The sequence below is a fragment of the Linepithema humile genome, chromosome 1 (assembly GCF_040581485.1).
Source record: "Linepithema humile isolate Giens D197 chromosome 1, Lhum_UNIL_v1.0, whole genome shotgun sequence".
NCBI lineage: Eukaryota > Metazoa > Arthropoda > Insecta > Hymenoptera > Formicidae > Linepithema > Linepithema humile.
In genome coordinates, this window is record NC_090128.1 from 45816057 (window position 1) to 45841623 (window position 25567).

The following is a 25567-nucleotide window of genomic DNA, read 5'->3' on the forward strand; positions in this document are numbered from 1 at the left end:
CCGGCTGTGCATACCTCGTTCGGCCGCTGGGCAGTCGGTCGGTGCACGAAATTCCGAGAAGCGCCGGCCCTTTACTCGGCTCGCGGCGTATACTCGGCGCAAAGAGACGAGTTCTGCGATTGCGAAGGACCGGGACGGGAGACACACTCGAGACGCACGGAAGCGGGCTTCGCTGCAACGGATTTTACGAGATAAGAGTCGGCGACTGAACTGAGTCATTTCAATACGATCCTTAAATAGCAGATCGATGAACGATGCTTTATCAGCGCAATCTCTAACTTTTATCTTTTACGTATTATTTTAACGCGAAGACAAAAATGCGCGTAATATTGCTGCGAGAAATACGTGTCTCTCTTTTCACAGCTATGTGAACATATCTGCGATATATTTAATACTTGATCGACCTCTTTTGTTATCGCGTTATTTTGCACAGTACAATTGTTCGAATGTTTCTCATTATTTCAAAAGAAATTTGAGAAATAAATTTTACGTTCTTTTAATAAGTTCGAATGCGTGGTTAAAGGTTGTCTGATAGGTTAAAGACGTCTGATAGATTTACCGACAAAGAAGTAATTATTTTCGTTTGTGGAAACGCTACATATACACATGGATTTCTCGGAAACATCAGTTTCACTCCAAATTGATTGCGTTACTGCTACTCAACATATGTCACACACATTTTATGTACATCATAAATATTTTTTAACATTTAAAGCACATTAAACTCGCAATCATCGGTTCTCAAGCAAAAAAAAACACATCGTATGCGTACAAAACTTTATATCGAAACGTCATATTTTATTAGAAATCAATTACTTTTTTATAATTATTATTTTCTTGTGATATCTGCATTCTACTTAAAATATAAATATCTTTTAACATTTGGAATCGTATTTCGGTTGCAAACGTCTTTTGACATTTGGACATTAAAATCGTAGAATTCAAACGAATTGTAAAGATGCAATAATTGTTTCTTCCTGAAAGAGAACATCGCACCTAAATATATAAAATTTATCTTTTTCTAATTATTATCCTCGCGACACAAAGTTATCCAAATGTCCTATAAATACCTTCCTACAAATGTTCTACAAATATCTGCCTTCTACAAAAACTGGAATCACGGGAAATTGGGATCGCGAAACGGGATATACTTCACGTTTGGAGAATTCCAGTGTCGAGAATTACGCGCGATTCCGCGATTTGCGATTCCGCGTTGTCAAGAGCGCAAAAAGAGCAATAAAGGACGCAAAGTACCATTTGACGCGCGATGAGTGCCGCGAATTGCGGATAATGTAGGGGGGTTCGGTACTGACGAGCGAATAAATTTCCGCGAATTACTACGAAACGCGTATTAGTCCGGCGCTAACTTATCGCGTATTTTACGTGGGAAGTGCTCCCATGTATTCACCCTATTCGTCGTTCCGTCGCTCGCGCACGCACTCACCGCGTCGCGATCGCTCGTTCTCTCGCGCACTGCGCAAGCGGCGCGGCGGCGGCGAGTCTTCTCTCGGTCGCCTGGTCTCCTCGTATAGCGGCGGTGGATATATACACGCGCGCAATATCAGCGGCGAGCAGTCGACACGCGGCACTCGTTCGAAGTGGGTCTTTTCGTGCTCTCCTTCCGTCCTCCTCTTGCGGCCGAGGGGAGAGAAAAGGCACGTAGCGAATCGCAGAAGAAAGAGAGAAGTGAGTCGTGAGAGAAGAAGTGTCGTATCTTATCTCGATCTTCCCGCTCGATAGCCAGAAATCGTCGAGAGCATCCGCGGTCACGATATCGCTCATTAACTTCGGATTGATTACTCGCGCTTTGCATTATCGTGATACCGCGTGTTACGCGATGACGTCGCTCGCCAACGGAAGAAAGCAGCAGCAGCAGCAGCAGCAGCACGACGAAGCGAGATCGCCCCGACATCGGACATCCGGTTCCAGCAGTCCGCGCTCCGATCTTCGCCGCGCTCTTAGATTACCGCGCGCCGACTGCTGAGTGAACTTCGATCGAAGACCTCGTTCGATCGCGCGTCAGCGAAACGAGATCAGCGTTCACACGGAAACGGTATCTCCCTCCGCCGTGAACTTCGCGAGAACAACGTAAAGGAACGCGGAAATAACCTAACCTATCTGGATATTGCTGCTTACTTCTTAAAGAATTCGCCTGTGAAAGATACTGTGTGGTTGGTTTATTTTTCGGAGAATCTAGCGAGAACATTCGGCGGCACGATCGTCTTCGGACGACTCGGTGGATCGCGAAGCGTTCGGGACGTGCACTTTCGCGCGCTCCGATAAGAAGCAGCCGGCGTGAGACCGGCGGAAGATCGTGTGACCCGGCTATGGGCAAGCTCCCAATAATCCCTCGAGGTGATACCACTCGCGACGACGCAAGGGCGGCCAGCGGGGAGCAGGTAGAGAAGACGGCAACGACGGCGACGGTGGTAGCGCGATTCAGCGCGATCGCCGATAGCGCTGCCGCCGATCGCGATCGTCGATTACCAGTCGCGAGCGTATTGACGCGCGGATCCGCATCGGCAACGAGATGTACGCGAGAGAACTCGGCGGACGGTCGTCCGATTGGGAAGATCGCTGACGCGAGGGTGATCGCTCGAAGGCGTCGGGACGCGGACCTCGTCGGCGCGATTACGCGGCTACGCAGGAACACGTGGCACGCCGAAGGTGAAAGCGAGGCCGTCGAGGTTGTTATCGACACTTCGTTGAACGAATGGAGAACCAACGCTGTCGGCAATAATGTCCGAGAGAACCGCATCTCCGACAGGCCGGACGTGCTTCGGGATGCCAGGATCGCCGGCGACGAGCACACTTGTTGCGTCGCGATCGACGTCCCGTTGTTCCGCGCGCGAAGACACGATCGAGTCGAGCGGCGGAATCGGCGAGTCGGCGGTGTCTTACCGACTCGCAGCAGGTCTATCGGTGCGCCGATCGACATCGCGCGGGTCGAAAAGATACTCTGGTGTGGCAATACGGTGGACAGTATTACAACGGGACGGCGGGAGGACCGAGATCGGTTCTTCGTGCCGTTCGCGAATATTTTCAAGTGCGACGGGCGTATCTCGTCTGACGATACCACGAATATCGTCTTCGGGATCCGAGAATCGATCGGCAGCGGCGTTAACACGGAACACACTTGGACCGGTAGTGAATCCGGCGATCCCGCCGATTGTGTGTCGTCGCATCGAGGCGGATCTTCCGCCAGACTGACCGAGATCGCTAGCGTCGAATCTTCGTGCGAGAAGCGGCCGTGTACCTTCGGCGATGGGGCGGACCACGGTGCATCGTCCTTTTCGCAACTTTCCGCGAAAATCGATCCCGGTGAACGAAAGCGCGCCAGGACGGACGCGTGCTTGAAGCCGCCAAGAATCGGTCTCGTTCTACGAGCTATTCTTCTGGGAGTATTCGCGATGAGCTTACTCTGCGATGCGGTGCTAGCCGCGCCGTCGCCATTGGACGTGATGGAAAATTTCGAAGACGGCATCGGAGACGAAAAACCGGCGATGCCGGGAAATCATCTCGGCGACAACGAGCTCGAGATCATCAGGAGGAGCATCGTCCAAGGTCTCGGGCTCCAGAGGATACCTGATTCGTCGAAGGTGAGTTTTATCGATAACTCTTGGTGCAAATGTGAAGCATTGTTACCGCATTTTTAGATATTTTTAGTTACAAAATTTTTAGTTACAAAATTGTCAATATTGTTTTATCAGTAACGTAACCCAAAACAGAGATTTACCAAAAGATTTTTACAAAATATAAATAAATTAATGCACGAACAAAAAGATATTGTAACCCACATGCAGTTACATGTGTTTATTTAATTTTTGTTTCTCTCTATTGTAACTGATTGACAATGGATCTTTCGAAAAGCAGATTAACGCGTGGAAATAATTTTTGTTGAAAAGCTTTAATATGCTGCAGTTACAATACTTTTCATTGATCTATCGATTTGAATGATATGCGAAAGCAGAATGAGTGATAAAAATACATGATGTAGGTGTTACGAAAACACAAAGCTATTTTCGGTATCATAAATCGCGCGGTGCAAAAATAAAATACCGATATATCCGTTCCAGATTCTGCGTACATTTTTTATTTGCGGATTATTTTAATAGTTGAGATTTTCCATGAATAAAGATATTCACACAAGGCAATGAAAACGGTTGTTTTCTCTTAAGCTTGAGAAAGTTGATGATTTTCGTGAATTATCTTTAATGAAACAAATAGAGATAACAAAATCGTATTTCTTCACAAAATTTTACATAAACAATTCATTAATATTTTCAACGTTATTTTAGTTATAAATTTACTAAATAGAATTTCAGTTATTACAATAACATAGTATTTAAAAAAGAAATAATGTATGATAGAATTTTTATTAAAGAGAAAGATTTTATTATAAAGAGAATTATATTATAAGAGATTTTTAATTGGTTAGAATCTCGTAACAAACACAAACTTATGAACGGTCTACATAATAATAAATTAAATGACGCTATTGGATTAAATAAAATCGATTTCGTAAAAAAGTGAGACATCATCGTGTTTATATCAACAATCCACCACAGTGGAAAGAAGTTGATAAATTATTACGATGATAAGCGACAAATGCGGACGCGCTGGCGATGTGCTCACTTGTTCCCGCGAGTTCGTTGATCGAGGACGACGCGTCGAGATTATTTGAATGAAAAAGAAAGATTTTTTTCAATAATATCTTGAGAAAAATAATTAATTTTGGTTTGGCAGAGTCAGATATCATATCAAACGTTCCACTTAAGTCCAAAATTAACCATAAATGAATGTATTTATATATTCAAGGAAAATCCAAACAATAATCAAGACGAATAAATGACTTCTTATCAGAATGTGGAATCTGAAGAATACGGGAAAAAATAACCTCAACACAAATATCTTTGCGAAAGTATAGGCTGCGCGTTTATCCTCATCGTATCATTTATTTATATATTTTGACCAAAGTAAACTGGAAAGTTAAAGTTGAAATGTTCCATTTGTCATGTAACCGACAAGTGATTTGCATAAAGTAAGATATATTTGCACCTGTACGTCAAGTACTTACAGCAAGTAAGCTCGTGCTGACCCGTTTTTTTTTCCATACTTAGATAATATCTCGAGTTCCGCATTTTTACGTTAATTTTCTGTGCGAACGGGAAAAAAATTATACAAATTGTTCAAATCTACATATACACGCGATCGGATCTTTCGAACTGCAAAATCTCTGAAAGTAAAGGGAGAATGTGAGAAGTTGGCGCTTCTGCATTTTCCTTATTTGAAAAAAAAAGGTGACTTCAAACAAGAAGAGTTATAATTAAAGTACACATTATAATATATCTATGCGGCACGTGAGCGCGCCCGCGCGTAAATATACTCTATATTTAAATTGTCCGGATTAAGTAAGCCGGGCTTAGCGCGCGATTCGCACGCGCTATCGCCTTTTTAGATTATAATTATATCTCTTGCGTTATAGATAGTGAGACGAAGAAGATTCACTTGACCAAAATTAGCTTTAAGCGACGTCGTACATAACCTTCCGAAAATAGATCTTATGAATTATGGACATAGAGCGCGCGGTCTCTTACACCGAAACTCTTCAAGGGTAGGTGGGTATAAATCCAGTCGTCCTCGCGCGGCGGCGGCGGCGGCGGCGGCATTTGCAACAAAACGCGAGTACGTGGCGCTCATTGATTTACATACACCGGCGTGTGTTGTATTCCGGTATTTATAGATCGCCCGTAAATCATACGGGCGGCGAGCGCTGTCGCCGGCCCGATCACGGGAAACGCGCCCAACGTGTCCGCACGCGAAGTACGCGAGCCGGACCTTCGCGAAGCACGAGGGTTCGTTGACATCGGTTAGGCTGAAAAAAGGCTTAGTCTTTGCACGTAGGCCACTCGCGTACACGTCGCGGCGCACCGGTTGGAACGCGGGCAATCGGTACGATGAAAAAGCGCGACAATGCTGTTCCAGGGAGGGACGCGTGACACGTCGCGTGGTCGTTCAGATCATTAGTCTCGTAAATGCTAGCACGAAACGGAACGCGAGCGCGCGCGCGCGCGCGCGCTCCTGGGAAGCCGGGAGTTCTTTCATCCCTACGACCCTTCTCGCGTCAGGCGTTTTTCTACAACACGCTTTGTGATCCCACGTGTGACTTTTATTCCTTACTGTATTATTTATTACTTTTTATTGCCAGTGATACGAAAGATAGAGATCTTGATGTGTTTTCGAGGAAAAAATTCCCTCGGAAATTACGATCTCGGGAGAAATTTCTCGGACAGCCGTCTCTTCCGGTCCATCGCGTTTAACTTCGCGGGGATTGTCTTCGCGCCTAATCTCGGCGTTTGCTTCGTCAGTGCGTGCCGGCATAAATTCCTTCGCTTTCGGAAACTTCGCAGGTATCCGCGGAAACGCGCGACATCTGGCACATATATGCGCGCTGTTTGCCTAGACGCGGCTAATAATCGCCGTACCTTTGTTAGTGCCGACCCGGGTAAACAGTCTTACGACCGAATGCAGTTCCTGTCGTAGATAACGTCGTCGCCGCCGCGATAGATTATATGCGCGGAGCGATCTTTATCTTCGTCTTGCGGCCGGCCTCATCTCGTCTCTATTACGCACGGCGAGTCGTCGATGTAAGCGAGGCGAGGCGGCCGTACCTCGCACGTTGATTTACGTCCTATTGAAACCGCATTCGTTTAAGGACGAGGCTCGGGAGGGGTCCGAGGAAAAAAAAAAAAAAAAAAGAAACGAGCGAGTTTAATCGCGCGCCTCCGGAGAAAGTTTAATTTCAAGAAGTATCGTCTACGGGAGATTGCGAATTTAATGAAAATGAATGTTATGTACTGCTGCGCATAAAAATCAGAACACCAAGTTGTAAGAATGGCTCTGATCGTTGCGAGCGGCAGTGAATTATCAGAACATGTGCTTCGAGACATTTTGCAGACATTTAATTATATTTTGGATTAACATTTTTCAAAGGGTTTTTAATCGTTCGAGACTTTATGATTCCAGTTTCGGAATGATGACATTTTCGAGTGAATGTATTTTTGGAACATTGTTTCATTCTTGCACTTCTTTCGAGACGATATATGCATCATTCTCGCGCATTAAATACGTTGGAACGATGATCGGTCAAAAGAGAATACACGTGTTTTCAGCGTATTGTATCGGTCTTCTCTTCGAATGGACTTTTGAATTCAATTTTTTTTTGGGAGATGCCATTTTTCGTGATTCGTTGAAAAATGACGATCGATCAAAAGAGAATACACGTATCTCCAGGACATTGTTTCATTCTTTTGATCTCTCGTGACACGTTTCGCGTGTCCTGTCCGTTTCGGTTCTGTGAAATCGCGAAGGTATACGCCGGCTCGGCAAAAAGGCGCGCGCGTCTGTTAAAAGGAGCATAATGAGGCGCGCGAAAGAAACGAGAGATAGAGAGAGAGAGAGAGAGAGAGAAAGAAGTTCGGGGCAAGCAGAAGGTGCAAGAAAGGACGAACGGGAGCTCTCGACCTCTCCGAGACTTCCTCGATCTCTCTCACGTCTCGTCGCGTCGCTTCCACGTCGTTTCGCCTGAACGCTGTCTCGAAGGGTCCGCTACTGATGCATACGCGGCTTTTGTCCTGCAAATGCGAGTCGGCAACGCGTCGCGGTGGTAAAAAGAAGTCGGCGAGAAGTCATACTCGTTACAGCCGGCAGCAGGCCGGGCGAAGGCGGGGACCAAAGTCGCATCGCGTAGAGCTCATCGCGTAATTAAGTGTGTCAAGGAATACGCCTAGGCGCCTGTGGCTCAGGACGGGCCGGACCGCATTCCCGGGAAAAGACACTCAGGGGTGGAGGGGGAGAGGGGAACCGGCAGGTAGCCGCCGGCTGGAGACGCGACGCAATTGACTAACGCCAACTTTTCGTGTGCCGTGCTCGCGCGGGCGCGATGTGCGCGATAAACTATGAATCGCAAGCCACTCGCGGAGAACATTTTCTTTAAGTTCGTAGACGTGGTAGATCGACGTAATGGACATCTCTTTTCGCGAGCGCGGATATTAAACGCGTCCAAATAAGTCGGTCTCGCAACACTGTAATCTGCCGCACTTACTTCAATGCGTCTAATTGGTTCTAATGTTTGCTAGGAATTCGTAAGAATCGTCGTTAATCGTCGTCAACGAATCACGTTTATTGTAATAGCGGAGAGATTTAAGAGGCAGTCATTTAATAATTAAATCGTGGCGAATGTAACTTTTATTTTTCCGAGGAGAATTTTATTGTTTAAATTAAACGTTGCTAAATCACGCAATTAAATGATCAGTTTAATAAAATCTGTGGCAAAATGGCGGCAAAGCGAATCATTGAACTTGTTATTTTGTTGTTGTCAATTAAGACTCATATGTCTGCCAATAATTAATAAATAATAATGCAAACTCTGACATTTGAATGAAAAAAGCAATTTTTTCTATATTTAAATCTTTTAATTGATATTTTCAACGAAATAATCACGATTTCCGTGACTCATTCAGGACGCAACTTTCTCGTTTGGAGCCAAAGGGGTGAAGCCCCGCGGCCATTTTCTTTTTTTCGATTAACAGTGTCATTACGCTACGGGAAAGTCGCGGCCCGGTACGTCATCGCGTCTAATGGCGTTTCTCGAGCCCGGCGGTAGCATGTGCCGACAGACCGGAGTATAATCCTCGCCTCCTGCAAAATTACACCGCGAGGCGGCTTGTCATTATCCAATCCTGAGCGTTTTATACGACACGGCCGTTCGTGCGCTGCCGAACGCGTGCATTAAAGGCAAAAGCGGCGCATCCCGCCCGTTCCGAAGTTTCCTCCTTACTGTGAAATAACAGGCGTCTCTCTTACATTAGGCGGTTAATGAGCTGTTTCAATGCAAGACGAATTCTTTCCTAGGAAATCCGTGATACAAGCCTGGAATTTTAACTTTTCAATGTGCCGAATTTTCCAATTATTTCGAATTATCTTTTTCGATAGAAATTATTTCTCTTTAATTACATCTAAATAATTGTACACTTGATTACTTTTAATCACTTTTATTTTTTTTTATCAATTAATTCTCTATATTTTTATAGCAATTATTTTTTTATTTGAAATTTGGAGTTTTCAATATATCGCAGTATTAATTACAATCTTTTAAGTAGCGCAGATTAAAAAAATTTTCTGAGATACAGACACATGATCGATAAAAAGAGAATTTCGCGCGTGCAAAAATTACTGTATTTATATATAAAATCTATATATAAAGCTCAGCGCGTGAGGAGAATTTTGTACAATGCTGAAAATAGAACGTCACCCGAACACTGGCGCCGTGTTTGTTGATCTCCGGCATGCAACAGGTGTCACGCATCCACGTGGTTACGCCGTCTTTAGAGAGAATCGACTCGGTATTGTCAAACATTTCCGGCGTGATCGATGTGAGGGCGCGTTCACAGAATTTACATTAATTTATATTAATGCTACTACTGAAATTATGCAATCTATAGATATGTATCCTGCAACAAAGTGCAGGTGGCTCGCCTTGGATGTATAGAGATATAACGTGTACGCTCAAGAAAATACTAACGCTTTCATAAATTTGTGAATTATGCAGAACAATTCCAGAACAAGATTTGTTAACTTTGCTAAGATCTAAACGTGGATGATATAAAAAAGTAATAATTTTTCTCCCGATTAAATACCAGCGATTACAAATATTATTATCTATTATTTATAAACATTCATATATGATTAAACTCTAATTTATTCAATAGAATTTTGTTTAAAATATTTTTTCGAGAAGCGAATTCTTTTATTTGATCCATATAATAATTATTGAAATATGAAAAGTAATTTTTACAAATTTTTTCGTTGTGTAAATGTTCTTTAAGCATCTATTATTTGACTTTAAATTGAGAATTATTAAGAATTTCGAACAGGCGCGAAAGAATCTAACAATGTTAAAGCTTGTTATAAATACTGATAGCGCGATAGCATCGCTGTACAACGTTTGCGAGGATTAATTGCGAGGCGCTTCTCGTTCCAAACACACACACACAGAGGGATTGAGAGATTAAACGTTCGCGAAACAACAAAACAGCGGAGCTTTGCAAAACAAACCGACGACGGCGGCTTGTCAGGATCATCGGCGCGTATTCGCGGCGGCCCGGCGTCAGGACACACGCGTGGGTGGTCCCGTCTTTCTTGCCCCACTTTCGCTTACGCATGTACGAGCATCACGTGCGTGTCGCGGCTGCCGGGCCTTACTGTATAATAAGCTCGTAGTGCGAGCGAGCGTCCACGTGCGACGCATACTTGCGAGCATATTTGCCGTGCGCAACGGCACATCGGTGATATTTAATATACAGCCAACCAGTTTTGCGCGACACCACGACGTCGCTCTCGTCTTCCTATTGTGAAACGTGAAAGCCGGGCCGCGCCAGCCACCATCTGCCGTTTCGCGCGACGCGAGAATTTGCGAGAGAAGATGAACTCGAACTTCACCGAGATCCGCCGCAAAGTACACACTTTGCGATGCAACGCGGTATACAGAAATACGCGCCGCAAAACCACTTTTGACATCGTAATTGCAGGTTTTTTTTTCAATTATAGATTTTTTAGCTCTTGTACAAAATTAGGTTTGCCGTATAATTCGAAGCGAATCTTCATTACGAGGGAAATCATTACTGATTATCATACTTTTATTTTCAACGTATAATAGTTATTTACATAGTATTTTTTTAAAAATCGGAATTTTCTATTCAATTGCAAATTGTATGAGAATAATGTGCGATCGTTTCTGAAAACTCATCTTAAGATAATTATCAAACTGTAGGAAGAAAAATGATCTTGCATTATCTTACGTTATCACTTATAGGAGAATAATTACATGATTAATAATATCAATGAGGTAAATTACTGCGTGAATTTCCAAGACGCAACTAGCAATGTCGTAGAAAATAAATTGCGGACAAGCTAAAGTAGTATTTACACAGTAAAAGTGCGGAGAGGTTACACTCTCAATGATCTCTCAAATGATCATCAGTCACGGCATGCGCGTTATTAATAATCGCCATAAGAATATCATGGATCATTATTAAATGCCTTTTATGGTGAAGTACGTACCGTATAATTGGACATTAATATTGGCAATAACAGTCAACAGGGGCTTATCTATCCCGGAAGAGGCACGCGAGCCTAACTTTCTAAAACCATTGACGCTCCCTTATCTCGTGAAAATTTTATCCATGTTATTTCTATCCTCGGTTTGCTAAATTTATATCTCGCTTTCCGAGAACTTTAGATAACTATAAAATTGTATCAATTTTTCGATCGCGGACTCATATGCGAGTCAACGAAAATCTCAGGGCAAACATTTCTTCAACAATTGATGCCACACTCATGTCTTTTATATTCGAATACATTATATTTTTTTTATCTCTGTACATTTTACGCCTAGAATAAATACTCGATAAAATACGAAAAACAAAGGCGATAAAAATGGAGGCTATCGCTGTTGCATAAATTATTGAGCAATTTGTACAAGATGTTTTTAATAGAAATGTGAATATATTACGAGATATATATTTATGCGAGGCAGGAGGGATAAATCGAATGAAATGAGCGAAAGTGCGAAGAAATCCAATGCAAAATAGCTGGGAATGTCTGAAGGAAATCTGACGCGAAAATGACACGTGACATTATCAACTTACGTGATCCTTAGGCGCAAGATTGGCCATCAAGAATTACAACAATTCAGAATCCTGTAAGCGCGCGGCTGGTTACATCGTGTAATTCCATGAAAAGATTAACCTTTAGATGTTTTACGTTAACGTCCAGAGTTAATGGCATTAGCGTTCTCACGCTGTCGACGTGCGTGTAAAAGAGAAGAAAAACGTACTCGCCTCGTATGTCTCGGTGTCAAATGCGGATTGAATAAATTCAGCAACAATAGTGATACAATAGTTATGAGGTGCGACGCGTTTCACGGATTTCGTTCTGCTAATCGGCGTGTGTCAACCGCAGGATGTCGCAATCGCGAGCCGTAACTCTTTCCGTAACTGTTTTTTTTTCGACGGGCGATTCTCACGCTGACGCAATCCCGCTGGCTACATGTTATCGTAATATGTAGATTGTGCATGTGGTTTCTGCACGTGCGTTTCTAGAAATAAAAAAGTCATATATTATTTACTGTATTGTGGAATATTGCAATAAATTGCGCGGCCGACTCGTCGCGTAGGAGATTCTAATGACGTCACGGGACCGTTGTAAAAATCGATTACCGGACCCATCGCCGGTTTAGCCGAGCGTGTTTTAATAAACGAGCTTTTCTCGGCGGATCTTAAATGGCTATCGTTCGCAAACATTTATCTTCTGACCTCAAATTTGTTCGCCGATCGCCGGCGAGAAGGCAGAAAGCCAAATTTGCATTTCCACGCTCCGTCGTCGTTCGATCAATTCTTTCATCGGCGATCGATTATTGATTACATCGCCTCCGTATTGCGGATTTCACTCATGTTTCTTGTCGAGGGATTGATAAATGGAAAGATATACGATCGTTCCGCGAGATAACGCTGCAATGTGCATTAAATGCACTTTGATTCAATTAAATAACTGTCGGTTTTTCATTCGATTAACATGCAATGATTTTACGCATGAGTTTTTCGTGAACCTCATTTATTTTTGCACCCGTTGTTCTATTTTACTTATTGCTCATTTTCGAATGTTGCGATTTATGGCATTCTCTGCAACTTCTCCGGCGTGCACCGATACACTTTTTTCAACAATGAGAGCCGTCGGTACCGCCTTCGGACAGCTTTCTGCGATCACAATAATTGGACTCGTCCAATTATCAGCATTTCTAAATTATATTTCTCGTCAATCACTTACTCAGTGGAACATAACATAATAACATGTTACGCTTTACATCGCTATGCAAATTTTTCTCGTCGTTCATCAAGTTGATGACTATAAAATGACGATCGCGTATTGATATTCCCGCAGCATGAATAATAATTGCTCGTCGAATTTGCAAAGTTACGGAGCGTCGCTTTCACCGAAAATCCCGCGCCTATTAATGAGTTCCGGTTTACATTCGCGCGCGCGATTCGTCACGATGGTCGCCGAGGAGGACGTATTCTGGCCGATTTGAAAGTACTTTGGCCGGTGAGTAAGATTTCGACGCGCGACTTAGCCATAATTAATATTTGAATGTCGCTGGAAAATTCCGAAGTCTCTGAAAAAACGACTGACGGGAGGTTCCGGATGTACCGCGAATGCTCGAATTCCTCTCGCTCGCCAGAGACCACCCATCCTAGAGAGGCACCTGTTGTCGTCATCGCGTTTCCGTGAGCGCTGCACACGTTTATGCACGCCTGCGTGAAAGCCGGCGAAGAAATTTCGATCGATTCGAAATCGATTAGTTCTGCCTTTTCGATGTTAACACTTTAGCAAGCGATCTCCCGCTGTGGAACGAAGAAAATTAATCAATCGTAGATCTGCATCTCATTGTGTAAAAAGGGATTTTATTTCACTGCTGAAGAAATCGATTTTTTTTTTACGCAATGGGTGTGATAAAATAATAATGATAATACGTGAAGTAAGACTTTAAATCGGTCAAATAATCTAACGTTGAAAGAGCATTCAAAGTTCTTTCTGGGAACAATTTGTATAAAGTTTATACAGTTGTCAAAGAACGTTTTCAATATGTCATTATTATGCTAATAAATAGTTGTATGCCAATAAATAGTTGTATGCTAATAAATAGTTGCAAAAAAAAGAGAAGAAATAAAAGGTCAAAGGATGACAAATATTGAAAGGAATATAGAATTTGGCTTTGAAGTACAAAAGTCAAGTGAATTGTGTATGCCGAGTGAAACGGAGATTGAACCGCAAAACACAAAGATGAATTTACATCTCAAATAAACCAAAAAAAGAAAAAAATCTCACCTTAGAACTTTCGAATAGGGCCATCCTAAGAAAATATTTCTCTAGAAAGTATTTATTTGTCGAAGGGGAGCGAACGCTTTTATTAATTTACTAGCTTGGGGCTAAGTAACGCGGCCATTTAAATCCGCCAGTGCTCGGATTAAACGGTGAAGTTTACGATGTTTACCTGCTGCGAACGGAGCGATGTCGCCCGCCGTTTCGAAGCCCCTCCCGCGCCCGAGATAAAATCCGGTCCGGAATCCTTGACGCGGTTCCGTGATTAAGAGCGAGAGTACAGTGCCGTGGCAAATTAATAAAGGCGAGAGATTAAATCGTGGGAACCGCTAATCGGATCTCCCGTGCAGATTGTCTGCCGCGATTTCGCTTCGTTACTTCACGCCGGCCGGACAAGTAAACCGGTCAATCGCGTTAGTCATTAATTGCCACCAGTTAGAAATTCCTGCGCGGCGCGGCGTGTCGTTTATCATAATCCTCTGTTGCCGCGACTTACGTTGTGTAACCGTGCCTCATTAAAGACGTCCCGTGATCCTCGCGCGCGTACTTTGTTGGAATTTCACAAACGTCACACTGGCAGTATCGTTGGAGGAAAATAGTTAATTTTAGAAACATTGAATGCGTCGGACGGGCATTAAATTACGTCCGGGTAATACTCATTGCGCGCACGCCTGCGAAACAAGCAAGATGCACATAGGAGATAAATTTATTGTTTTAATTGAACATAATAATGAAGGGATTAATTTAATGAGGAAGCTCGTTTAAAATTGACTAGAAATACGTTCTCGTCGCGCAGGTCGACGCGAATCTCGAGAGAAAAGTCAGCTTTCGCGATGTTATGTTGTCGGTAAACGCCATGCGTGCTATAATTGCCGTTCATTGATGCGACGCGGCGAGCGTTCGAATCTCACGATTCACATCGCGCGCGCCGCGGCCGCGCGTAAACTTCCAAAAAGATAAAGCCTGGCATGTTTGTGAGCGGGGTCGGATATTTATGGGATTTGTGCAGCGATAATTCGGCGACACTCCGCCGGATTTATCGAAAGCACTTGGGCAATTGCTCCGCGCCTCCTTCCAGAACTCTTAAACCAGCTATGACCGTATGCGCGCGTGCACTTCTCGGACGTGTCCCGCGTCGTGCCGGCCGATATTCAATAAAGTGTCGAGATTTCGCAAGGTGACGCCGAGAAAAGTTGTGAAATTTGTCACGCGTGTTGGATTTATCTTATCCGGATTAATCCGGGACGTACAATGATTCGCGCGACAAGATAATTTGAGATAATGCTTACGTAATAAGTAAGATAAAAGACCAAAGTGATTCGGGTATAAAATAATTCATGCGCGATAGAATCGGATACTGATAACATTGACTTACATTGCACGTATTTATTGATTTCGATAAGGATCGGGCGAGCGATGCAATCTACAGATTCGAGGATCTATAAAACCAGAAATCTATGAATCCGAGAGCGCCGAGGTATCCGCTCGTTGATGTTTGTCTCGGGACGCCGTTCCGATAAACAGGGCTCCGATGAATAAATTTCCATGCTTTCACGGACGAACGGAGGAGGCGGTCGGGGTAGGATTTAACGGTTCTAAACCGTTATTTACAGCTCGGCTTACTGCAACGCGAGAAAATTACGCTACGATCTTTATTGTGATGTCTCTCTCGATAACCCCGCGACGAACGAATCTATTAATTGCCTCGAATACCCACCTTTGAACTTTTGTTCAAGGCGAATTTAGACGGACACTTCTTTAGGGTTTTATTTACAGTACTCATATAATGACAGTAATTTTACTTTTTTTTTTTAACAATCTTGTTATTTTTTACAATTAACGATATAAAAAAATTTTATTCATCAGCCTGTAATTTAGAAGGCTTGCAAGAATAAATGCTATACGTAACACGTTATTAAAGTATACAAGAAGATAAATACAATCGAATATCTTGTGAAATAAAATATGTAACCTGGGAAGATAAATACTGCAATATTTTATAGGATTAAATATTTATAATCTCGAAAGATAAACAGAGACGTGTCGCCGGATTGTAAGTCACCGCGTTGGGAACTCTCGGAGGACTCGTGTTTCGACTTAATGACCCTAACAAAACGCACGTTATTTCGACACGGTACAATAAGCCGTGAGCGTTTGTCAGCTCGACGTCCTCGTTCGTGAGAGCCCAGCCGAAAACCCAGCCGATGCCGCGAGAAAATGACTCAAAGGCGAGCCGAAGCGTGGCGTGACGACAACGCGGCGATCGCACGGTTGAATCGACGCTAACGAGATTTATGATTGGCTTAAATTTTAAGAGAAAGTGGCTTTCGACGACGACAGGGACGATGACGACGATGGAAACGTGCAGGGTGGCGCACAGAAGCGGCGGGAATGCGTGCGCAGGGCGCATTAATCCGTGCGCGATCCGCTCGTCAGAGCCGCGCTGCGCTTTACCTTCATGTTTATTCTCAAAACGTCGCCCGTCCGTGCATACACACGCATACACACGCATACACATAAGAAAGGAAAGAAATATATTCAACGCGGCGGCATCACGCCACGCCGACCGCGCATTCTTGTTAAAACGGAGTCGTGAGGTCGCGTGAAAACTTCTCACGCATTCTTTTTTTTTTCAGCGGAAAGCACCGATGTCAGTGGAAGGACTCGCGCTGAATGATTAAATAACGGATGAGATAAGATAAGAATGCAAACAGGAACGAGGAAAAATCGATGCAATTAAATTATTATTATTACTCTATAATTATTGTTTCCCGCGGTGATCGTAAATTGAGTCTACAAACGGTTAAACGTCGATTGCAGCGAGATTCTTTTATTCTTTTTACGAAAAGAGTGTTACTTCTTTGCGAAATCGACGTCAGTTTGGAATCACACCGGCCGGCTTGGAGTCGATTGCCCAGGCAACGCTCTGGAAATCGGCGGCGTCTCTTCCTGCGGACAAAAGTGCGAGGTTCCGGCCGCGCTTTACGATCATTCTCATTAACAGTACAAATAGTCGTAATGGTTTTCCACCGCGAGACGCGGCCGCGTCTCATTACAATTATCCACTAGCATCCGAGACATTCGGTGCGCCACTGAAACGTCATTATCCGGCGTCCGGATATCTGTCATTGGCCGTGCGCCAATCAGGAGGCCCGCAATTGAAGACATCCGGGACATACTTGTTGCACAAAATTGAGACCTGGCGCTCGCGGGCGCTTCTGCCCGGCTGCGGGACGAAACCAGACATCTCGCTCGCGCCTCTCGCGCGATTCATTTATCTCGCAGCCGCGTGAGCAAAATAAATAAATCGAGTGTCAAAACGCATCCTCACATGTGTTCGGATGTGGGAGGAGAAAGCGCACGCGTGCACAGTGTTGCAACGGTGCATCCCAAGCGGCGAACTATGATTTCAAGGACGTCCGGCGAATTTACCTTCGAGGATTCTCGAAGAGACGTGCGTGATCCCCGCACAAACGTGGAATAAACACGGCGCGTGTTTGAGATGAGCGATTGTCCGCTCGTCAAACGGATGATTTTAATCGGATGGTCTGAAGATGGTTTCATTATTTGCCGCGTACATATGCTTAGAATAAATCCGAAGCGCACTTAATTTTTCAGCGGAAAAGTTTCTTCCATTTTACGCAACGTATTTACTTTAGTATTCACGGAGAAAGTCAAGTTTCAATAAATTTATACGTTCAATGATTTGAAAGAGATCGACAGATCCTAATGATGGAAGTCTAATCGCTTTATTTGATGGGGAAAACACATGCATAAATTTCGCATGTGCATAGATTTTGCCGCGCGATAGTGTGTTTTATCGAGAAGTCTTTTCTTCGTATAATTACTCGACGTCTCAACATCTGTTACGTGCTTTATATAATTCATTAAGATACTTGATCGTGATATCCGAAAAGGATCTTCCGAGGCAAATTGAGCTCGCGATCAAGATTGCGTAGGACAATTGCTACGGTGTTCTCTTGGAAAAGTCATTCGGAAATCCACGTAGCTGTGCACACACGTGAAGTTTTTCTTAGGAGACGCTTCCGTCACGTTGCATACGCGTACGTTGCATAAACGTGAGAAATGGCATTGGTAACGTTGCACAACGTCGGAGGGCCACCGAGAGGGAATATTAATGCTATCGGGTATTCATTAATATTAACATGCGGACATTTACAATATAATACTGCAAATTACAATTTGTACCGGATAAATGCAGCTCCTGCAGCTCACGTAATTGCCGCGCGCGTAATTTATAGTCGTTCGTTTCTTAATCGAAATCATTTCAAGGCATCCATTTCTTGAAATATAAAATAATTGCGAAGAAAAAAAACTTGTTAGAAAACAAACTATGATTATCCTTGGATGGATTTTTTCAACCGCAATACTGAATTATTATAAATTTATCGTAATATTGAAAGAAGATGTCCAATAATGAACTTTCTCACTCGAAGCTCTCTCGCATTTTTGCGCATCACTGACATTTCTTAACTAGAATATAGCAGCTTCAGGAATGCGCTTTCTCCACTATCAGTTTCGCGAATGCCTTATTTATTATTATTTATGACAAGGTACGAGCGATAGTGCGCAGCGTGCGCAACGTTCCCACGTTGCGCGCGAAGTATTCAGTATTCGAAAACACTTTGGATTTCGCTAAAGCGATATATCATTCGGTAGTGATTTTTTTCAATCATCGCGGCGCATCGTGATAGGTCCACGTGAGAGTTAATGTTAGCTCATAGTTCGCGGCATATATGGTAACGATACGATACGGGACCTTATAACACATTTACGTGTGTCACGTGTTGCTGAAGAGAGACCTTAGACTCGATTAACGTGATGAACGGCAGGCGTGTCCTCACGCATATATCACGTAGTATAATATACACATCCCTTTGAAGAAAAAAAGAAAGAGAGAAGCGATGAATATTTCAAGCGCGAGCTGGCGGCCGCGACATTATGCAAAATTGATAGTGAGATTGGAATCAGTCCTTCTTTCTCCGTTTGGCTCGTTCGCGGCGCGGGCGGGATGTGTCAATCGTGAAAACTAATTTGGCGATTTGTAATAATTGAAAAAATTGGGGTCATTGAAGAGAGGAGTTGGCTGTTTCCCGGACTTGTGACTCACTCGCCCGCTCCGGAGGACACGACGGTTTACGAACGGCGTAATTCTCGCCCGCGTATCGCGATCCACAAATTTGTTTTCGCGCGCCATTTGCGACCGGAACCAGCCACCGCAGCACGCGCAGTTAAATGATTCCCTCAAGATGAGTGCGTTAAGTGCTTCTAAAGGGACTGCGGAGGCGTCGCGTCTCGTCTCGTCTCTCCGTGGATCGTGATGATTCATCGAGCGCGCGTATCGTCCCCTGCTCGACGGCGCCACTTCCGGTTGCCACCGCGCACCGACGACGATGCAGCTCTGCGCCTGATGCAATCGAGGTGTATTTCGTTCCGGAAATTCCATATCTTAATGACTGCATTATACGCAAGGAAGATTTATGAAGGCTAATTTTACAAACAAGGAAATACACTCGTTGAATCCAACTTATCTCTGATATTTTTATCCATTTTAGCCTAATTACACATGCTCGTTCTACTATAATTTATTACAAGTTATTCCAAATTATCGCTTTCCAGCAAAATCTTTCTTTTTCAAGCAGAAATCTCGAATTTCCGGATTAAATTCGTGAAACAATATTCTTGATTTTTTATGAAAAAGAAATTACACGAAGGATTGCGCGTGTAGAATTACACCGTGCATCCCTCAAATATCGCACTGCGGAAAGTAGAAAGTTTCTGCTGTAGAATCCGACACTCCGAATTCGACGGAACGAGAGACTCGCGAAAGTTCTCACACCCTCCAGTGGTCTATTATTCCTCATCTGCTCGAAACGCGCCAGTGGTCGCGGCCTCAACGAGCTAATTTTACGAGCGCGCCGACTCGTCGTCGTCTGGTCTTTCTCATTGCAGCAGCGGGGTGGAAAAAGGGTGCTCGCTGCGGTTGTTTCATCGCCGTGAAACAGTAGCCGAGAGTGGACTCGAGGAACAGCCGGTCGGGCGGGAGGCAAGTAGAAAGGCAAGAACGGACGGGAGAGCAAGGAAAAGAGGAAAAAAAAAAAGATAAATAGGGAAAAAATCTAGAGGAGAAGATGAAAGAGAATAAGCGGGAAGGAGGATCGTTACTTAATTGGGGCCGAGAATGAGCCGGCCGGCGGCATCGTGACCTCAGAAAATTAGATAATTTTGATGTCACGTCCGCGAAGCAATTATCGCTCCGACCTCGTCGGACGTAGCCGGGAATCAATTAAACGGGCCGAAAGTTCAACCGGCGAGTTCAGGCGACCTCGTGAAATGCTTCGCGCTCTCGAGTGAACGCGACCGAGATTTCGGACGGCCGCGCGACGGAGAGATTCACGACAAAGCAACATTTTTATCATTTAACCTCTTAATCCCTTATACTTTAAAAGAAGATTACGGCTTTTGTAATTCTTTCGAAGTGAAGGAATTCTCTCATTGAAGGAAGGCACAAGTGCATTTCTTTGAAAGAAACACTCTAAAACACATTGTGTACGTGTCTAGTACTTTATTGTTATATTTTATACATCTTTATTAAGAATTGTGTGTGTGTGTTCACTCGGTTTATATTTTGCAACTTTATATTCTTATTTTAATTAGTCTTGCTTTGATTGAAAAATAGTCGTTGCGCGAGAGAGCGCCAGGACGGATATAGACGCATCTATAAATTTCTACCTGCAAAAAGTTCCGAGAAGCGCACAAACGCGCTTCCGGTAGTTACTCTTTATTCGCCTACTCTTTATCGTATGTGTGTCGTAATTGTCCTGCCTGCTATTATACACGCAACCTTACGTAAGCGGTTGTTTCTGAGCCGATGATGAGGCTTTAAGGAAACCATTATGGTTTTGTTTCCAGGCGAACGTGAGCCAGACCGAGTACGAGAGAGCGCACAGAGAGTACCTGAAACAAGTGCAGCTGTCGCAGGATGGGCAGCAGTCTAGAACGCGGCGGGACCTCCACGTATTCCAAACTGCGGGTAAAGTTACTTCAACTTTCGCTAAAAACCATCGGACTGGAAGTCGGATACGGATTTTCGCCCAAGCGAATAAAGAGACCCCGAGATCACTCTCGCGCGAAATATATTTTTATTCCCGGCAAATTCACGCTTATGGTATTTCGATCGTCTCGCATTTCCATCGCTTTATTCGCCGCCGAGTGATTCACGGTAAATGCAAAGTCGATAATTAATGAATAAGTCGCCATTGTAGCGAGTGTAAATTATGAAGATACTTATAGTTGCGAGAAGAATTTTTTAGCGATTTCCACGGTTGCTCATATTAAAAAAAAAATGCTATATCGCACTATCATCGATAGATTCTAATTATTATTAGCTGAATCCCACGTTTTCTTGCTTCCTCGAATTAACAGACGGATTACACACGGTTGCATGCGCAACCGTGTGAAAAACCGGGCACGCATACACACTCGCAGTGATGTATCCAAGAAAAATAAATGCGAAAAACGGGATTACGGGGGGGGATTATGTGTAACGATGCAGTTATCCGCTACGCGGCTGTCGATACGTCATGCCGTCTTCTCTCGCGAAACGGGACGCATTGAAATTCCGCGGTTTCGTTTCACAGCGAAACGCGCGATGTCGGTGATCGATCGATTGAAGAATGGGCAATAAAAATCGCGCATCGAGGAAGGAAAATGACCGAGGAGCTTATTCCTCCTCCGCCGCAGAAAGAGAGAGAGAGAGAGAAAGAGAGAGAGAGAAAAAGAGCAAACACCGCGCATGCGACCGACTGATATTCGCTCGTCGGAGTCGACGACCTCACGGCGCGCTGAAATTTTTCCGCCAACTTTTTCCGGCTTCGCATCGCCGACGTAGCCGATTCGCCAAGGCATTCGCGATTTCGCAAAATAAAACGCGCGGTTCGGCGTATCGCGCGATCGTCATCGATCGATCGATCGCGCGCCCGATAGGGGATCCCCCGCGGTACGAGGAAAAAGAAGCTTGCCGGAAGCGAGATCTAAAAGCGTGTTTCTTCAAGGATTCTGCGAAAATATACGCGCGGCTATTATTGGCCGTCCACCTAATTTCTCTCTCGTAGCGCGTAGCCGAGTGAGGAAAAATACTTCGCCGAGCGTTGAAGTACACTTCGCGAAGAGCGAACGTGAACGGGGAAGTTTGGACGGAATTTAATATCCCGTCGGAAGGATCCGCTTCGGGTTTTGACGACGTCTCGTAATTGAGCGGTCGGCGGACGAGAACGATACATGACGTTTGGAGTTTAAGGTTGTCGACCTTCAAATCGAACGGGCGGCGGCGCGGTGCGATATAATTCGTGGATGTTATTTGATTCTAATTAAATATCTCATCAGGACGCATATTGGTGAGAGATGCGTTATTTCAAAATATAACGCAATTATATATGTAGAGCAATTAAATTAATAATTAAGTAAAAAAATTCGAAGTAACTTGCTGATTTTCTAATCCAACACAAATTACTAATTGACGATCTATTTAAATATAACTTTCGCAATTTTAAGGTTAATTTTTTTTTCCATTAATGCATTATTGCACCGAAAGTCTCAATTCCTCCACGACAATAACTCTCTCTACAATTTATCTCATAAATGTAACATTTCTCCGTTTGATTGCTTCGATAATTAACCGAGCGAGATTCGCGAAATCTGAGCGAAATCCGAGGGCTCGCGGGGAGAAAGAAGCCCGTCTTACCAATCCCGACAAATTAAGACGTGAATATCCCACTAATGAATCTCACGAGCGGCGGCTCCGTTCGTCGGCGTGCGCGCGCGCGCGCGCGACTCCGCTCAATTACGGCCGCCCTGAAAGTAGTGGGTCAAAGAGATAAAAGTCGGCGCGCATCTGGACGGACGGGCCGGCGACCACCGTGTGTGCGCGCACGGCGGTTTTATGGCAGATAATACGGCCGCGTGTATGTACACGCGCATCGAGTGGACTCCAGCCCGTCCGTCCGTCCATCCGTCCGTCGAGTCGAAACCAGTCTGAAGTGGGTACTTGTCTATACACCGGGCAACGGGCTAGAGATCCGCGAAGCAGAAGTAAAAGAAGAAGATGAAAGAAGGAGAAGAAGATGCGGCTTCTCCCGATGCGGCCGACGTCTCTCCTTTTCTCTCCCCCTCTCTCTCTCTCTCTCTCTCGCGCCGCGGAGCGCGCGAGCGAGTCTGTCGTGCGCGTTGTGTGCGCGCACGGCTGTTATTATGAAATAGAAATTCCGACCGCGGCGGAATGCCGGGCGACGAGTTCCCCGAATGCAATAAGAACGAATCGCCGGGGCAGAAACACCACCGCGCGCGCGAACGAGAAGAAGCGGTCTGCCTTGCTTTGTCCGCGGGACGCGAATGGGACGAGGAGACCGGGCTCCGTGCCCGCCGGTTCGATCCGCGAAGGACCCTGAAGAGGCTTCTTGCCCTCTCCCTCCCCTGCTGCCACCCCAAGCCCGATCTCTCGAACCGCCGTTGCTCGGGATTCGTTTCAATTACCCCGGGCCGAAGTGCCTCTCGCCGAGCGCTTATTAGTCGCGGCTGTTAGCCGGAAAGATGCACAAAAAGATGCCAATAAATATGAAAGACGAGATTAAGTGGAGATTAAGCCGCTCGAACCCGAACCTCGTCCACGGGAGTTTGAAATTTATGAGTTGGACAAGAGAGAGAGAGAGAGATTCCGGCCGTTTGTCGCTCTCGCTATCGATACTCGCGCGATACTTTCGAAGCGCCATGGGCGCTTCTTCGACGCGATTCGACGAATGTGACTCTGCCTATATGCGGGACATTGCGAGATTCCGCCGCGAAATATATTACGCAGTGTCAGATTGATCGGGCTAATTTCGGATTTTCTCGTCTGAAAATACACGCCGTATCATCGTCTTTTATTAGATAACTGTTAGTCGCGAGCCTCGCATATTTCGCCGCTGGTAATGACACTTTTTCGCTTAAGTGATTAAAAGCTTTTTCGCGTTTTAGCGCTTTCACCTAATTTTCCCCTTAATTAGGCTTCTCTTTGCTTTTTTCATGGACGCGTAATGCAAAATAAAAATTTTCGTAATCCGGTTTTTTTAATGATTTCTATTTTTAACGATTCTAATAATAACTTTGATATTTTAGCTCATTCCTGCTAGTCAGAGATTAGTCGGAACTTCAAAGATTGTATCTTTGAGTAATTTAAATATTTATATCGCAATAAAAGATATGTTTTTCTTCATTCTTATCTTAATTAAAAACACGTTGCCTCGAATTCTTATATCTTGAACAATTTACCGTATAAATCCGTAATTCTCAATGTCGACCGAATTATTTCTCAATTGCACGTTCCGAATTAGCGCGCGTGTCCCAAAGCTAACTTTGTAACGGTGCTGTTGATCGGATTCCAGTTCCGGGCGCGATTTCGGGGAAACACTTATATAGCGACTATACAGCGGCGAAGGAGAGTCACCTGTGCGTGTATCGCGGCCGCGCGGCGTTTATTTTCGGTGCGTGCGTCGAGTGATAAAGCCTATAATAAGCACGGCACGCCGCGGCGAAGATTGACGAGCGGTGGCGCGCGCGGGATTATATTTGGGGGAATATCAAGCGGACTCCACCACGCGTTGTCGAATTCTCGTCGAGTGACGAAGGTGCCAACAAGCGCGCACATCGCGCCGCAGTTACGGCAGAAATCGTCCGGATTCCTGAGCGCTTTATCGGCTGGTTATTTTGCGCGATACCTGGTCAATCGCCAAACGGGCCACGTGAAGCTGTTTTTCGGGCATATGTATATATTTGTCGATTCATTGTCGAGGTCGGTTGTTTTGAATGAACTGCTGATGCGTCATCCCTTTGATCTCACGGTTCCTGTTCGGGAGATGCCGTCAAAATTGACGCATTCCCAGAAGAATGCGCGCGAATAATTCTCCGGATGTAGAAGTCCATTTCCTGAAGAATCGTTTATGGAGCAGAAGCGCGCGTGTTTCGCATATTTGCGGTTTGACCATTTTTCGCGTGTCTAAAATTTCTCGCCTTGACAGCGGAAGAGTGAATAAAGATCATGTAGAAAGGAGAACAGTTGTTAGCGCTGGCATTTCGAATAGTCCTCTATCTTTATTTTAACAAAAGATAAACATATAATTAGAAGAAATTAAAGAATTTAATTCTTTTTAATTTAATTTTTTTTTTCGTATTTCTAATTTTGATATTTGCATCGAGAAAATATATCGAGAATGTGGAGAGTTTTTATTGTACAAACCACTCGACGTCGATCAAATTGTTGATTGTTTAACAGAGTTTGAATTATTCTTGAGATAAAAATAGAGAGGTGTAAAAAGAATAAAATTCCGCTGCTGCGATATTCATCTCGCACCTTTTACTACACTTTAATGCTACAGCGCGGGATATGTGTAAAACATAGCCCTTGCAAACTGTCAGCGCTAAATGGTGTCACAGCGATAAATTACCGACATTGCAATTCGTTCTAATAACATTTATCGATAGTATCGTTGCGAAGAAGTCATTAGAGAACCAGCAGTTCGCCTGTTAATCTAGGAAAAAAAAAACTCAGACTGTTGAATGTTGGAATTTAAATCGC

The 25567-nt window shown here is 44.3% G+C and overlaps 1 protein-coding gene across 1 annotated transcript in view; it reads left to right on the forward strand.

The window, feature by feature from the left end:
* The first annotated feature begins 211 nt into the window (after nucleotides 1–211).
* Nucleotides 212–25567, forward strand: part of mav (maverick) — a 31577-nt gene continuing 6221 nt past the window's right edge. The window contains exons 1-2 of the mRNA XM_012362589.2: nucleotides 212–3599; nucleotides 20872–20992. Of these exons, the coding sequence (XP_012218012.2) occupies nucleotides 2328–3599; nucleotides 20872–20992 (1393 nt within the window). The 5' untranslated portion in view covers nucleotides 212–2327. The remainder of the gene's footprint in view (nucleotides 3600–20871; nucleotides 20993–25567) is intronic.